This window comes from Medicago sativa, chromosome 3 (genome assembly GCF_051527215.1).
Source record: "Medicago sativa cultivar Bolivia chromosome 3, Bolivia_mono, whole genome shotgun sequence".
Lineage (NCBI taxonomy): Eukaryota > Viridiplantae > Streptophyta > Magnoliopsida > Fabales > Fabaceae > Medicago > Medicago sativa.
In genome coordinates, this window is record NC_140751.1 from 89,201,787 (window position 1) to 89,216,469 (window position 14,683).

Consider the following 14,683-nt stretch of genomic DNA (forward strand, 5'->3'; position numbering starts at 1 on the left):
AAGTACTCTTTATTTATCATTTTTATAAGAAATGAAAAGATCAAATCATCAAAAAGTTTGTTGAATAGAAAGAAAAAAAAAGTTGAACTTGAGTGATTAGTGAATGAATAAGGTCAAATTGATCGGAAGAATTTGAATTCAATTCGCAACTGATACAATTTTGGGCAATACTTTTTTCATTGTTCGACCGAACTCTAGATTATTAAGACCCTTTGTCCATGTCAAGATTAAAAAATAATAAAAAAAAGGGTTAATTAAGTTTTTAGTCCCTATAAATATACCAAATTTCGTTTTTAGTCCTCATAAAATATTTTGACAGATTTTGGTCCCTATAAAATTTTTCAACACGTAGTTTTAGTCCTTGTTAAATTAAAATTTGTTTAATTATGCTTAAAATTTTAAATTTTTTAATAATTTTTTACATACTTGTTTAAAACATTATAAAACGTTTCTCCGCAATAAGTTAGCTAAAAATTTATTTTTAAGTCTAAATTTTCGTTACTTTTATCTTGAATTTTTGGTGTTTAAAAAAAATTATATTTAATTCATTACATGTTAAAAAATTCTAATTTTTTATAAAAGAGATTATTATAATGTTCTTAACTCTTAAAATTTATTTAAAAATATAAAAGTTTAAGTATAATTAAACAAATTTTAATCCTTGTAAAATTAAAATTTGCTTAATTGTGCTTAAACTTTTAAATTTTTAACATACTTATTTCGAACATTATATAAAGTTCCTCCGCAAAAAAGTAGCTCAAAATTTTATTATTAGGTCCAAATTTTCATTAATATAATCTTGAAAATTTGGCTTTTAGAAAAATTCATATTTAGTTCATTAAATGTTAAAAAAACGAAAAGATTTTATTAAAGAGTGTTTTACGATGTTATGAACATGTATGTAAAAATTCTTTCAAAAATTTAGAAGTTTAAGCATAATTAAACAAATTTTAATTTAACAGAGACTAAAACTACGTGCTAAATTTTTTATAGGGACCAAAATCTGTCACTTTTTTTTGAGGACTAAAAACGAAATTTAGTATATTTATAGAGACTAAAAACTTAATTAACCCTAAAAAAAAAACATGTTTAACTTTGTCTAGGCCATGTGTGAAATTGAACCAGGAATAAATGAGGATTTGGAAGAATATGGTAGGAATGCAAAGTAAGTTGCTATTATGGTTAACAGAAAAATGGAGTATCGCATAAAATGCAAAAAAATCTTAAAAGTTTTGCTTTACACATTGCTATTTAAGTTAGGCTTAATTATACTTAGAATCTACTAGGTGATTTCTAGCACTATCAAAAGAAAATTAGAAAGGTAGAGATAGTAAAACAATTACATGCAAGAACACAAAATACAATTTTTATACGTGATTATATTAAATAATACTCATCTATCAGTTTTAGAAAGCCAATTTCAATTAGCACTTTCAGCTATTCACATAACATATATATTCACAAAATGTAGAACATGTTTTGTAACTGTACATATTTCACCAAACACCAACTTCACATTTGCATGCTGCCGCTGCAAACGCAAAGAACTTTGTGAATGTTTGGATGCGTAATGAGTTTGCCAGAATAATAGTGTGCCGCCGTGATTTTGGCTAATGCCACACTTTGGAGATACAACAAAATCCCAATGTCACTGAAATTTTGTCAAACTTACTAGGATTCTAAACATGCATTATCATATTTGTCGCTTACTGCCATCACGTGGCATAAGTAATAAGTTTTTCATTTCTCTGTAACTATGAAACTCTTCCAATGCATCACTTGTTGTTTTCCTATTCCCATAAGACATTGTGCTCACTGGTGTTAGGCTCTCTAGAATCTGGTTCGGTTCTTGAACGTTATTGCTCTTCAAGTTTTCAGGACGGGCTCCCTGAGACAAGTTTTCACCAGTGGAGAAGTCTTGATGCAGAGGTGCTGCTTTCTTCAACATATGCACAAGTGCACCAACAGCGGCACCTTGAGACTTTCTGATTGGAAAGAACCTACCAGCTTGAAGAAGTTGAGTCATATCACCACGATCAAAAGATTCCGCTCTGATGCATGCACAAGGAAACAGATTAAATTTTCGAACTAGTAGACTAAAAATCTGTCATATTTTGTCATATATGATTCAACAAAAAAAAGAAAAGATTGCCAGATTGTAGAAATAAACTATATAAGCCACCACTATCAAGTATCAGGTCTACAAACTAATTACCAGTTTTCTGCTATAGGTACAACTAAAATATAGTCAGGATTAAGATATGTTGACAGCCTGATATTTAGGTGTTTGAATAAATACTTTAGAAGAGTGAACAATCATAATCAAGATCAGATCATTCAGATTTGATTGTAGTCTTGGTTTTAATTGTATTTTAGGACAGAATCAAATCAATCAATCTGTTTTGATTTGATTCCTATTTCTATTTTTCTTTCAATTTTGTTGTATCAAGAAGTTTTCCTCTTCTCTAACTGCTTTAACCTAGCGGTAGCCCTAACATCACATGGTATCTGTTAGGATATATTTAACATGGTATCTGTTAGGATATAGAATAAAGGGAAATTAGAGTAGTTAAAGTAGTTAGTTAATTGACTATTGAGAGAGTATTTGTATAAATAGGAGAATACAAAGATATAGATCAATATCCTTTGTTCTAAGATCATCACGGAATATTGTAAACTTTGTGGATAGAGTAGTTTCTCAACTGTGAAGGGGAAACCCTTGGAGGAGAGATTTCTCTTCTGTTATCTTTTATCATTTCTCAGTCTTTGAATAAAATTGTCCATTCTTTTCCATTCAATTCTTGGGTTCCTAACAGTATCAGAGCTTCAGCTCTTATCCAATGGCAGCTAACTACGGAAAAACTACATGAATAGAGAGCATAGCTCCACATAAAAATACGAGGACAAGAACTCCTCCTTCACCACACCTTCCAATAATTCTGGCGGCTCTGAAAATATATCAGCCGCTGCCGTATCTGATCCTCTGTCTATAGGTACTGACTTGCTACTTTTGATCTAAAAGTTTAATGACAAAGACTGTTGAATGGGCTCAATCCGAAAAACTAGTTTTCAACTGGAAAGTCCCCTCTAGTTGAGAAGACCAACCCCTCTCTACAAAAATGGGAGTTAGGAAAGTCACTAATTATTGCGTGGCTGATCAACTTAATGGAATCTTCCATTCGAAGGACATATTTATTCCTCCAAACGGCAAAAGATGCGAGGAAGGTTGTTCGCAGTTGTTACTCTCACTTGGAGAACTCTTCTAAGATTTATGAACTCTAGACTCAACTGTGGAGAGTCCAAATAAGAAGACAATGATGTCCCAACATATTACAGCCTCTCTGGCAAGAGCTTGACCGGTGCTATGAGGATAATTGGGAATATCCCAATGATGCCACTAGATGGGAATATCCCAATGATGCCACTAGATTCAAGAAAAGAGAAGAGAATGATTGAGTCTACATGTTTCTAGGACTCAACCAAGAACTTGGTGATGTTTGTGGCAGAATTCTAGGCAGAAAATCTGCGCTGTCAATATGGGAAGTGTTCTCTGAAGTAAGGAGAGATGAACTCAGGAAAAGATTATGCTACGACATTCCAATGGTATAAAGATTAAAGAGGCTGAAAGTTCTGCTTTGGCTGCAAGGGGACATGAACAAGAAGGAGAAAGAACGAAGAAACCTTGGTGTGATCAATATACGGTTGTAGCACACTAAGCAAACCTGCTCAAAATTTCATGGAAAACCCCCAAACTTGAAAAAGAAGCCAAATTGAGAGGGTCCGGTTTTCCAAGCTGCAAGTGAAAGGAACAACTAGAGCACCAGTATAAACTCTTTACAACAAAAATATCAGTTTTCTCCACCCTCAGAGCTCAAAAAGCTATCTATTTCTATTCTGCTCTCCCGAATACTAAATCATACTCTAAAGCTCCGTGGATCATTTGATTTTGAAGCCACAAATCACATGACATTATTCAAAACTGTTTTATGCATATAGTACTGGTGCAGATCATAAAAAGATCAAAATAGTTGATGTTACCTTTTCTACTATAGCTGGTATAGGTTCAATTTCTTTATCTAAAACTCTAACCCTCCACAATGTTCTTCATGTTCCACGTTTATCATGAAATCTGCTGTCCATATGTAAATAACCCAAGACCTTAGCTGTTTGGCTATTTTTGACTCATTTAGTTGTAAATTTCAGGAGTTGAGTTCGAGGAGCATGATTGGCAGTGCTAAAGAGGTTGATGCTCTCTATCTCTTTGAAGATGAGGCTGGTCTTAAGGAGAAACTTCAGAATGATTGTCTCAATTCAATTCAAAATTTGGGCGAATTAAGCCAGCCTAGTCCAATTTCACCCACGATTGTTTCAAAGCAGTTTCCATTTCAAATATGCAGAGATAAAGCAAAGTTGCTGCATTCATCATCATTTCATATTTTGTTTTACAAAGGGAAGTCTTCACGCAACATTTGGAGTTGTTAGTATATGATTAGGAGGTTATGAGTTCATGTCATAGTTTTTGAAGGTTGTCTTCTTTTTTATTTCCTATGGTTTTTGAGGGTGCACTATCCTCCTCTAAGATGTATTTTCCACTCATTTCTCACTAATGAAAGTTCTTCTTCTACAAAAACAAATCCATCACATAGATGGGATTTAAGTCTAACCATGAACAAAACCATCCACTCAAAACTACTATCAACTTTGCACTTGATTTTTGCTTGGTTTGAGAAGGTCAAAATTTTCACCCTATTGAGAAACAATATAGTGCCAAATTTATAAAAAGAAATTGTTAAAATCTTCTCTGTTGCAAGTTAAATCTTTTGTTAGTTGCTAAAATGATGCAACACCTTATTTAGTGACCATGGGAAATTTTGAATTAATGAGCCCATTTGTTTTAGCTTTTCCTTTTATTGAAACAAAATCACTTACATTTAGGAAGAAAAAAATGTGTGTAAAATTCTTTAGCCGTTCTTAAAGCTAAAAATCTGAATCTGAACAAAAAAAATATATATTATAAGTTATAACCACTTCTTCAAAGAAATAGTGTTCTTTATGATTGTAATCAAACAGAAAATGGCTTTTGCTTTACATAAAATCTCTAAACAATTATTCATTTTCTCACTAAATCATAAAATCACTTTTATTAAAAGCTTAAACATATGCTCCCATTGGTGTGTAAAAACAGGAGTTCAATAAAGGACACATACCCTATCTACAACAAAAACTAGTGCATAAATGATGAAATTTGGTAAGCCAAAGAATTAGTAGAAGAGAGAACAGGTTGGGCACAATGGTAAAACAAACCTGACTTAATATTTGAAGTGATAGGACCACAGTAATCCATCAAAGAAAAGAAAGGCAAAACCAGCAGACTGGTTGATTAAAAAATATATCCAAAAAATCACATAATTTGGAAAAGATAACATAAGTACCAACGAAATATACACTTCAAAGTTCAGGCGAGGAAGAGAAATAAAGGATGACAAGAATTATGTATCCAAGCCATTTTAATGTTATTAGCATCAATGTAAATAAATAAAAAAACAATTTCAATAAGCAATTGAATAGAAGTAACTCTTCACAGAAAAATAAAGGTAAAAAATATCAAATCTTCACCACTGATAAGGTGAAGTCTAATATTTATGAAAATCAGAATGCAGTGGTGTTTATGTTAGTATCTAAAGCTGAAAGAGTTAAAAGACCCGGGTTCAAACCGTACTAAAGGAGAAAATACCAGCATAACAACTAATACGGTAATTGAAAAAAGACTAGACCTAACCAGAGTATGCCATGACATCAACTTCAAGTGTGATCTTAGAATTCATGATCAACCTTATATACCCTCACCGAAAACAATACCAAACAAAGGGTTGCTAATTTATATTAATATATGGCCATAATCTAGCAATAGATCCATAAAGGATCCATCCCTTAATGGACCCTGCCATGGCAAGAGCTTTGCAATATCAGGGTCTCTTTTATCTATATGGTCACAATATAGCAGCTATACCATATTGTTAAGGAACTGAAGCATCAACTACTTATATCAAAGGCAAAACATAGATAATGAAGCATAAACCCCTACGAATTTTAGTGACGAAATACCTGCTGCCTGGATCCGTTGTATCGTCATCATCCACGTCAAAAGGACATGTGAAATCAGTATCATCAAACTCATCCTGATAAGACCTGCTAGAGCTCCTGGAAAATGAAATCTGTGGTGAGCTGTTAAGTGCTATCTTCACTCCAGAATACTTTTTAGACTCATCTTTTCCAATAGAAAACATCTATGCAGAGCCAAAAAACAACAGTAAGATGAAAATAAAAAAGTTTCAGCTAAACAAAACATTCAATATGATTGGCAATTTAGCATATGATGCAACATACCTTCTCAGGCATAATGCATGATTGCATAAGATTCCTACTTCTCTCCGTCTCAGAAGTGCACCTTGAAATTCTAATAGGAGTAGACGGCGGCAAATTATGCCTACTGCTATGTCCAGGGGAATTAGCAACTTCAGCATTAGGTATGTTGACAGGAGCACTTTCAGAGCGTAAAAGTGTTTTCGAAGCTAATGACCCCAAACTATAGATAGGTGATGATGAAGAAGGAGAGGGAGATGGAGAGAAATTCGGTGAGGGATAGTACTCATCGAAATTCACATTCTTCTTATGAAGCAAAGACATTTCACTTGGATGAGGAGGCAAACTAGAGGGTGGACAATAACCTTGAGAGCTAGCATTAGAAACCAATGTGTGTGATTCCGAATGTGTAGGTGAAGGTGAATAATAATTAACTGTAGGAGGTGATGCTCTACAATTTTCATAACTCCAACTATGTCTCCTCGAAAATGGCAATGACGACGGAGAAGAGCCATGTGATGGCATTCTAACAACAGGAAGCGACGGATACCTCATCAACCGATCAGTCAAAGGACTACCGACATAATCAGTTATAACTTGTGGAGACAAAGGAGTTGTTGGTTCCGAACTCACATCAGAAACATACGGACGATACAACACCGATAAACACAGCCTACCAGAATTAGTATCCACAGGAGTGAACACAAACTTAAGCATTTCAGCTTCTTGTTTAGTAGTAAATGGTTCAAAAAAAGTCGAAACACGATGAGCAAGACTAAAAGCACAAACATTTGCAGATGAACTCAGTTCCTTAAAAATCTTAAAAGCAGGTAAAAGTCTAACAGTAGCATACAAAGACCTTAAAAGCAAAGTAGATTTCTTATACAAATTCTGCAAAAAAGTGTTACTTGACCTTCTTGTAGTGTTTGCAGTGTTGGAACTAGAACAATCCTTAATTTTCTTGCTTTCATAATGAATAATCCATCTTTCAACAATCTTCTCATTCTGTTCAGACCCACCTCCTAATTCTTCAAAGGGGTTTCTCTCTTTTACAAAAGATCGAACCTTTGGAGAGAAATTAAGGTTTCTATGAACCAAAACAACATCAACCACAATTGGCTGAAGATTATTGTGGCGCCATAGGTCAGCGTTTTCAAGTGCTGTAGGACATTCTCTGAGGGCTAGATTGAACCATTTGTCTCTGGGTCGAACACTTGATGAGGAAGATGAAGAAGTTGAAGATGGTGAAGAAAGTGTGCTGAAATTGCGAGATGAAGCAGAAAGTGCTCTTGATTCTATGATTATGTGGAGACTTTTTGCGAAGAATTCAGTGATGATTTGTTCTGTTTTTGCTGCTTCAGTTTGAGCGTGTGAGGATGTTGTTGTCATGTTCCGTTCAGTTCTGTTCTGATAAGTTGGTTATTGGAACAAAATAAGTTAAGGATTTGTTTGGGGTGTTTTTGTGTGTTCTTTCAGTCCAATCTAAAAGAGATTTTTTGTTTGAGAAATGATATTTTGACAACCACTTTTTGACAATTTTTGAACAACTTTCTCTCTCATACTCACATGATGTTGTTATCCTCTCTCTTCCTTTTTCTCTCTCCATTGTTTTTGACCAATAAGAAGTGAGAAAAACAAGGTTGTCAACAAAGTTGTCATCAAATAGATGTCAAAATATCATTACTCTTTTTTTTTTTTTTTTAAGAAAATTGCTTTTTTTACATAGAATACTTCCTATTGACACATGAAAATGACCAAATTACCCCCAGCAGTAGTTAACTACCTCTGGCATATGCGCCGGCAGTTAACTGCCGCTGGCTCCTCCAGAGGTAGTTAACGCTTTGCTGCTTTTTATTGTGATTTTACGCGTTTCGGTCGAAAAATTAAAATAAATCGAAACTTATTCAGAATTTCACGAAACTTTACAGGCCCTCTATATATATTTTTTTAGAGCTGTATGCAAAAAACCAGATCTAAATTCAATTTCTAGGTCGACGTTTTGATGTTTTGGTTTCTTGAGTTATTGACGCATTAAAAATTAATATTTAATCCATCCGTTGTCGAAAAATTCTAATTTTTTGTGGGAATTTTTTTTTTTATGTTCTTAATATGTGTACAAAAAATAATGAAAAAATTCAACCTCTATATAACTTTTTCGGACGCGCAGTTGGAAAAATATTGCAATTTTAAACGTTTCAGTAAAAAAATTCAAAATAAATTAAAGATTATTCGAAATACTAAGAAAATTTGCAGATCCTCTATATGTATTTTTATAGAGGTGTCTGCAAAAAAACAGCTCAAAATTCAATTTTTAGGTTGATATTTTGATGTTTTTGTGTCTTAAAATTTAGGCGCGTTAAAAATTCATATTTAATCCGTCCCTTGTCGAAAAATTTAAATTTTTTGTGGGAGATGTTATTTTTTTTCTCTAAACATGAGTGCAAAAAAGCGTGAAAAAGTTCAACCTCTAGGACACTTTTTCGGACTCGCACTTGAAAAAAATTGCGATTTTGTATGATTCGGTCGAAAAATCAAAATAAATCGAGACTTATTCGAAATGCTACGAAACTTTATAGACACCTCTATAAAAATACACATAGATGATGTGAAAAGTTTCGTAACATTCCGAATAAGTGTCGATTTTTTTTTTATTTTTTCAATTGCGATTTTGCGCGTTTCAGTCGAAAAAATAAAAAAAATCGATACTTATTCGAAATGTTACGAAACTTTGAACATCATCTATATGTATTTTTATAGTGGTATCTGTAAAGTTTCGTAGAATTCTGAATAAGTTTCGATTTATTTTGATTTTTCGACCGAAACACGTAAAATTACAATAAAAAGCAGCAAAGCCAGAGGTAGTTAACTACCTCTGGAGGAGCCAGCGGCAGTTAACTGCCGGCGCATATGCCAGAGGTAGCTAACTACCGCTGAGGGTAATTAACTACCGCTGGGGTAATTTGGTCATTTCCATGTGTCAATAGGAAGTATTCTATGTCTAAAAAGCAATTTTCTTTTTTTAATAGTGTGTTTGTTGTGGTGTGGAAACGATAGTTGAGTTGATACAAAAAATCTAGTGATTAAGTTAAGATTTGGGAGAACAAATGGGTTGGGTGGGACCTTTCTGGGCATTGGTCGTTATAATTGGGTGAAATTTTGGGTGCATATGCCAAGCAGAACTTGGAAGCATTGAAAGAACTTATAAAAATAGTTTATAGGCTCTGTTTGGTAAACCCAAAAAAAGAGCTTTTAGCTCTTAGCTTTTAGCTTATAAGCTCATTTGACAAAAAAAACTCTGTTTGGTAACACTTTAGCTCTGTTTGGTACAACGAACTTATAGTTTATTTCAGGAGCTTATAAGCTATTTTTCAGAAGCTACTTCAAGTAGCTTTTGAGCTTATAGCTTCTCATTTTTTCTTCCATATTTACCCTTATTATTCAAAGCAAAAACTATCAGCTAATTTTACCAAACACTTCAACTAGCTTATCAGCTAAAAGCTGTCAGCTAGCTTATCAGCTAAAAGCTATCAGCTAACTCATCAACTATCATCTAATTTTACCAAACAGAGCCAATGACAATTTTCATAAGCTGTTTTTAAACTTATTTTCATAAGTTTCTCAACATAGCTAATATTACCAACTTATAACATCCTTTCTAAAAAAAAAAAAATTTAACAACTTATAGCATATTAAAAAAGTATTTAACAATATTTTATTTTTTTTCTATAAAAATAGCTTATATATAAGCACTTATCATAATAAATGTTTGTGTTATGAACTACAAATATATATATATTTAAAAAAAAAAAACTACAAATAAGTTATTTATTCAAACAAACTCAGGCTTTCTTAATTGACTGTTCATACTACTTGTTTTCACTTGACGGCTTGCCGTGGAGACCAAGACTCAAATCCATTTTCATATAGAAATTCAAATATCTTTATTAATTCATCATCCAATATATATATATATTTTTTAATATTGTGGGAATGGCACACACTCGACGGGTTACGGTGTCTATAAGTTTGCAGCACTCTACATTATCCAACCTTTTTGCTTGGACGTCAACTACTCATGTTGTTTTTTTACAGGAAAAAAACCTATTACCCAAACACATAATTAATCGTAGTTTAATTTATGATTTTACATTAGCAAATGCGAAATTCTTTTCTCTCGTATCTCCCGTGTGTTCTATGGAAACCTAAAAATACTCTTTGATTTTCGGATTTTAGAAGTGCTGAAGATAGCTGATTTTGGTCTCTCAAGGTAGTGTGTATCAGCTAAGGGCGATGAATATGAAGCGTATGATAATTTATTTAGTTTGATGCTACTACTTTTACTAACTTGACATCGTTTTTGCTTTGCATACAATGTGAGAACTGTCCGCCCAGGCGAGTATGTTGAGACAGTTTGTGGAACTCCATCGTACATGGCTCCTGAAGTTCTTCAGTTCCAGAGATATGATCACAAGGTATCAATTCTCCTTCTTGATTTCTGTTGTATTTTGTAATATTCAATAAGTTCAAGTGGCACATAAGATGGCTTTGCGCTCTTTAAAGTCTTTATATACTATGTTGTGATATGGACTCACAAACAAGCAAGTAAAATTAAAGGACATCGCTTGCGCTAAAAGAATTGGGTAAAAATGTTTCATTTCATTGAAAATCCTCTGATTTTCCGATTCGTGTGCACAACAATAAAACATCATAATCATTTTTCTCACGTTCCCGTGGGTCTCAGACTTGTTACCGTTTGTTTCTATTCCAGATTTCGTAGTCATATTAGGTTGCTGCCAAAAATTCATTAACACTTTCAACATTAATTAACTTGGTTTACTGATATTTACTTGATAATAATTACAGGCAGACATGTGGAGTGTCGGGGCCATGCTTTTTGAGCTTCTAAATGGTTATCCACCTTTTAATGGCTGAAACAACGTTCAGGTTATACATAACTTTGAATAACAAATATTCAAAAATTTCAGCCTACGATTACTGTTGATATTAAAAATGCTGATGTTTGGTGTTGAAAAACATCAAATCCCGTACCTGTCTTCCATTTTCTCAACCGATTCTTTATGGATTGGACTCTTCCTGTCTTGATATTTGTTCAAGACTACTGTGCTTAAGTCGCATTTATAGACGAGCGCATCTACACTCTCATTTTTTTTCACTCAATTACTTGTGGAAATGTAATTATATCTGAAATGTGAAGTATTTGCACCTTGTTGCAGTGGTGCGCCTATCTTTTGATGAATTTTATTTGCATAGCTTTCTAAGAGGAAAATCGTTGGGACCTTGACAGCAATCTCTTGTGAATATTTGGCATTGAGGTTCACCCCATCGCTTTCTACTAAACTTGAAGCTGTTCAAGACAGCGCTATGATAATATGATTGTCATCTGTCTATCTAGGGGACATTACTTGCTGATGACTAGTTGGTTGTGAGTAGTAGCAGCAGTAGGAATGGTGCCAGCGACCATAGCATGGATGAGGATCAGAGTGAGGGTTTTTAACACCGCTTTTGAGCAGGCTGTGTATATATATACAAGATAACACGAAAGGTGGTTGTGTTGTTTTGACTCTTCATGCCTTGTTAAATTGTGTAATGTAATTGACATTCACCTTATTTGCCTTGTACACGTGATATTTACGAACAGTTGCAGTTAATCCTGTGTACTTTTTGTATATTTCGCTGCTATGTTTTGCATGGAAGTATTTATGCAGATTTATCTGTGAATATAATGTGCTTTTTTCCCTACCGGCATATAAATCATCGAAGACTGTGACTCTCTGAGTATATGTCACCTTAACAAGACTGTGAGTGAATATATTAGTTTATCTGTTAAAAAAACCCATAAAATATTTTAACTGAAACAAAAAGTTAATCCTTACACTTCTGAATCAGAGTACCAAATTCAATAATGTTATTTTGTCAGCTCTTTGTTTAACCAGTGCTCTCTATCTATTATTATAGATTTCCTAGAACTAGAAACTGTTCAGAACTTCGGATGGAAACTCCGCATTATGGTTCATGTATTATACTATCGATCTGAATATGAATATTCTGGTTCAGGTATCATCATCTATACATTGATGTTTAGATTTTATCACATATCACAGTTGACGTGCAAGCAAAAGGAGTTTAAAAGTTAAATCACATATAACCAGCAGGCAAGCATAATATTGAACTTGAATTTCTAAATGCACCAAACATGACTTCATCAAATCTTTTTAATATTTCCATGTGTATTATCAAAGTTAGTTTTGCCTCCAAAAAGTAAGTTTGATCAGAAGTAATAAAACATACTTTTTGTGCTTTATATCAAAAACCATTATACACAATTTTACTACATTTTTTTAAATCGAATTAAAGATCATTTAAACTCAACTATTCAAATACTCACCTAGACAGTACACCACATTGTCTGAAGTAAAATTGGTGAATAACTGTGACGGTTACCGTACAGACATAGAGTAGACAAGCTTATAGTTAGCGATAGAGGAGTAAAATGAAAACCATCCAAACATCCAAGCTTTCTAATTAACAAACATCCAAACAAAATAATTATCCAAACAAAATAAAATGAAAACCATCCAAATCCAAACAAAATAATTATCTAGCCACAATGGCAGTCCATCCTAGAATTTGAACATACCACTAAAGACCATCAAATTCACTGGTGACATATTATTAGAATAGAAATTAATGAAAAACAATGATATATAGTTATTAAATAAACTATAACAAAAGTTTACATCTCGGAGACATCCTTGGACAGGTGGATAACTTTTTTATAATTTTATGCTTTAGCTTTCCATATAAGCTAGTACTAACATCGGTTTTCATCACTTCTAAAAGCCTGGCATTCTGCAAAATATAAGTTGCAAATGGGATATCTGAGCCATTGAAGTTAACAATAGTACATGACCTGAGGTGAGACGAAACACATTCAATAGCTGAAATTGGGCATTCCAAATCTTTGGATAAGCTGGTATCGATCCACTGTCGAAGGGATAAAAAATAACATTCATTATAATATATATCAAAAAAACAACAAGCAAAAGAAAAACATACTAATCCACAAACCTTTTTAATGAAAAGAATTTGAAGCTTGGGACAATTCTTGAGCAATTCTACTATACCATCCCAACCGTGAAAGAATTTACAAACAAACAATAGTTTAATGTGAATTAAGTTTTGGAACACTGGAATGTATTTGAAAGTAGCCTCTAGTCCCATGAATATGCATAGAAACCCAACATTATAAATCGCAGTAAATGGAACATCTTTTGAACTGACATCGGCTCCAACCAACGTAGACAAGGACAGGATTTAAACTCTTTTGCTTCTTCATTGTTTTCATCATAATAATTACAAGAAGTATGCAAATCTTGAAGAAGAGGACAAGCATTAAGAAGTTTCAAGAAATCATTCTTATCTTTAAAACCAACAAATTTGAAATATAGGGTTTTGAGCGATGGAAGATCAACACACAAATTATTAGATTTAATTTGTACATCCTCAAGTTTCAGAATAACAAGGGTTCGGGAGGTGAGAATAATAGGATTCAACTTGAAGGCGATCAAATAATTCAGAGAGAGATCAAACTCCTCTACATGTCGCAGTTTCGAGGCAGCTTCTACCCATGCATATAAGTTGGAGGGACTATCAGAACAGCAGTCTAGAGAATGAAACACGAGGCTAAACGTTTTAATGGGTTGGTTTGACACGCGAGGAGAGAGCATGAGAGCATCGATAAAACGACATAAGTGATTGAAGGAGTTATGGTTGAAGCGGAGAACAGTGAGTGAATAGCAAAGTGGTGACCACCGCTTTGAAAGAACAATGGTGGTGTAAGCGAGTTTGGTCGGAAGAAAAGAGAGTATGTGACATAATATTTCATCTGGTAAGTCGCTGATTCTGTCGACAGCCATTGAATCCTCCAACTTTGACATTTTTTCTGGACTCATGAGAAAGAGGAAGACAGTGAATAAGGGTTTGCGACACGGTGTGGTGGAGCATGCCTGTTTTGCTTCGTTTTATAGTTAGGGTATCATATTTTATTTTTTTTGTTACATTATTTTATTTTTATTTTGTTACATATACATTTTTTTTTGTGGAGGACCGGATTTGAACTTCGAATATATTATGTATTGTCCTACCAACTCAGTTAAGCTCACGAAGACATATACACATTTTTTGTTTGAGCCGTATGGAAAAAGTGTGGATATTTTTTTGAGGGAAAAAAGTATGGATATTATCTAACCTATTTGCTTGCACGTCAAGTATTCAAGTTTTTTTACGGGAAAAAAACATT

The 14,683-nt window shown here is 33.5% G+C and overlaps 1 protein-coding gene, 1 long non-coding RNA gene and 1 pseudogene across 4 annotated transcripts; 1 reads left to right on the plus strand and 2 right to left on the minus strand.

Moving 5' to 3' along the window:
• Positions 1 to 1,344: 1,344 nt before the first annotated feature.
• Positions 1,345 to 7,819, minus strand: LOC146941649 (autophagy-related protein 13b-like). Of its 2 annotated transcripts, none has more exons than XR_015032453.1 (3): positions 6,388 to 7,819; positions 4,039 to 6,287; positions 1,345 to 2,051 (listed from the first exon to the last, which is right to left on the minus strand). XR_015032453.1 is itself a non-coding variant. In XM_085755473.1 (3 exons), exons 1-3 carry the CDS (start codon positions 7,750 to 7,752, stop codon positions 1,694 to 1,696), a joined length of 1,905 nt encoding a protein of 634 aa, XP_085611599.1. In that variant the 5' UTR covers positions 7,753 to 7,819; the 3' UTR covers positions 1,345 to 1,693. The 2 variants fall into 2 exon arrangements, 1 of the variants encoding a protein (XP_085611599.1); XM_085755473.1 differs by having other exon boundaries at positions 6,106 to 6,287.
• A 2,529-nt stretch (positions 7,820 to 10,348) lies between these two features.
• LOC146941650 (uncharacterized) lies at positions 10,349 to 12,102 on the plus strand. Of its 2 annotated transcripts, XR_015033528.1 has the most exons (4): positions 10,349 to 10,630; positions 10,742 to 10,835; positions 11,227 to 11,307; positions 11,598 to 12,102. It is a non-coding gene; the product is annotated as an uncharacterized LOC146941650 (long non-coding RNA). The 2 variants fall into 2 exon arrangements; XR_015033527.1 differs by lacking the exon at positions 10,349 to 10,630 and having other exon boundaries at positions 10,640 to 10,835.
• A 966-nt stretch (positions 12,103 to 13,068) lies between these two features.
• Positions 13,069 to 14,674, minus strand: LOC146941651 (FBD-associated F-box protein At4g10400-like; annotated as a pseudogene).
• Between the last annotated feature and the right edge of the window lie 9 nt (positions 14,675 to 14,683).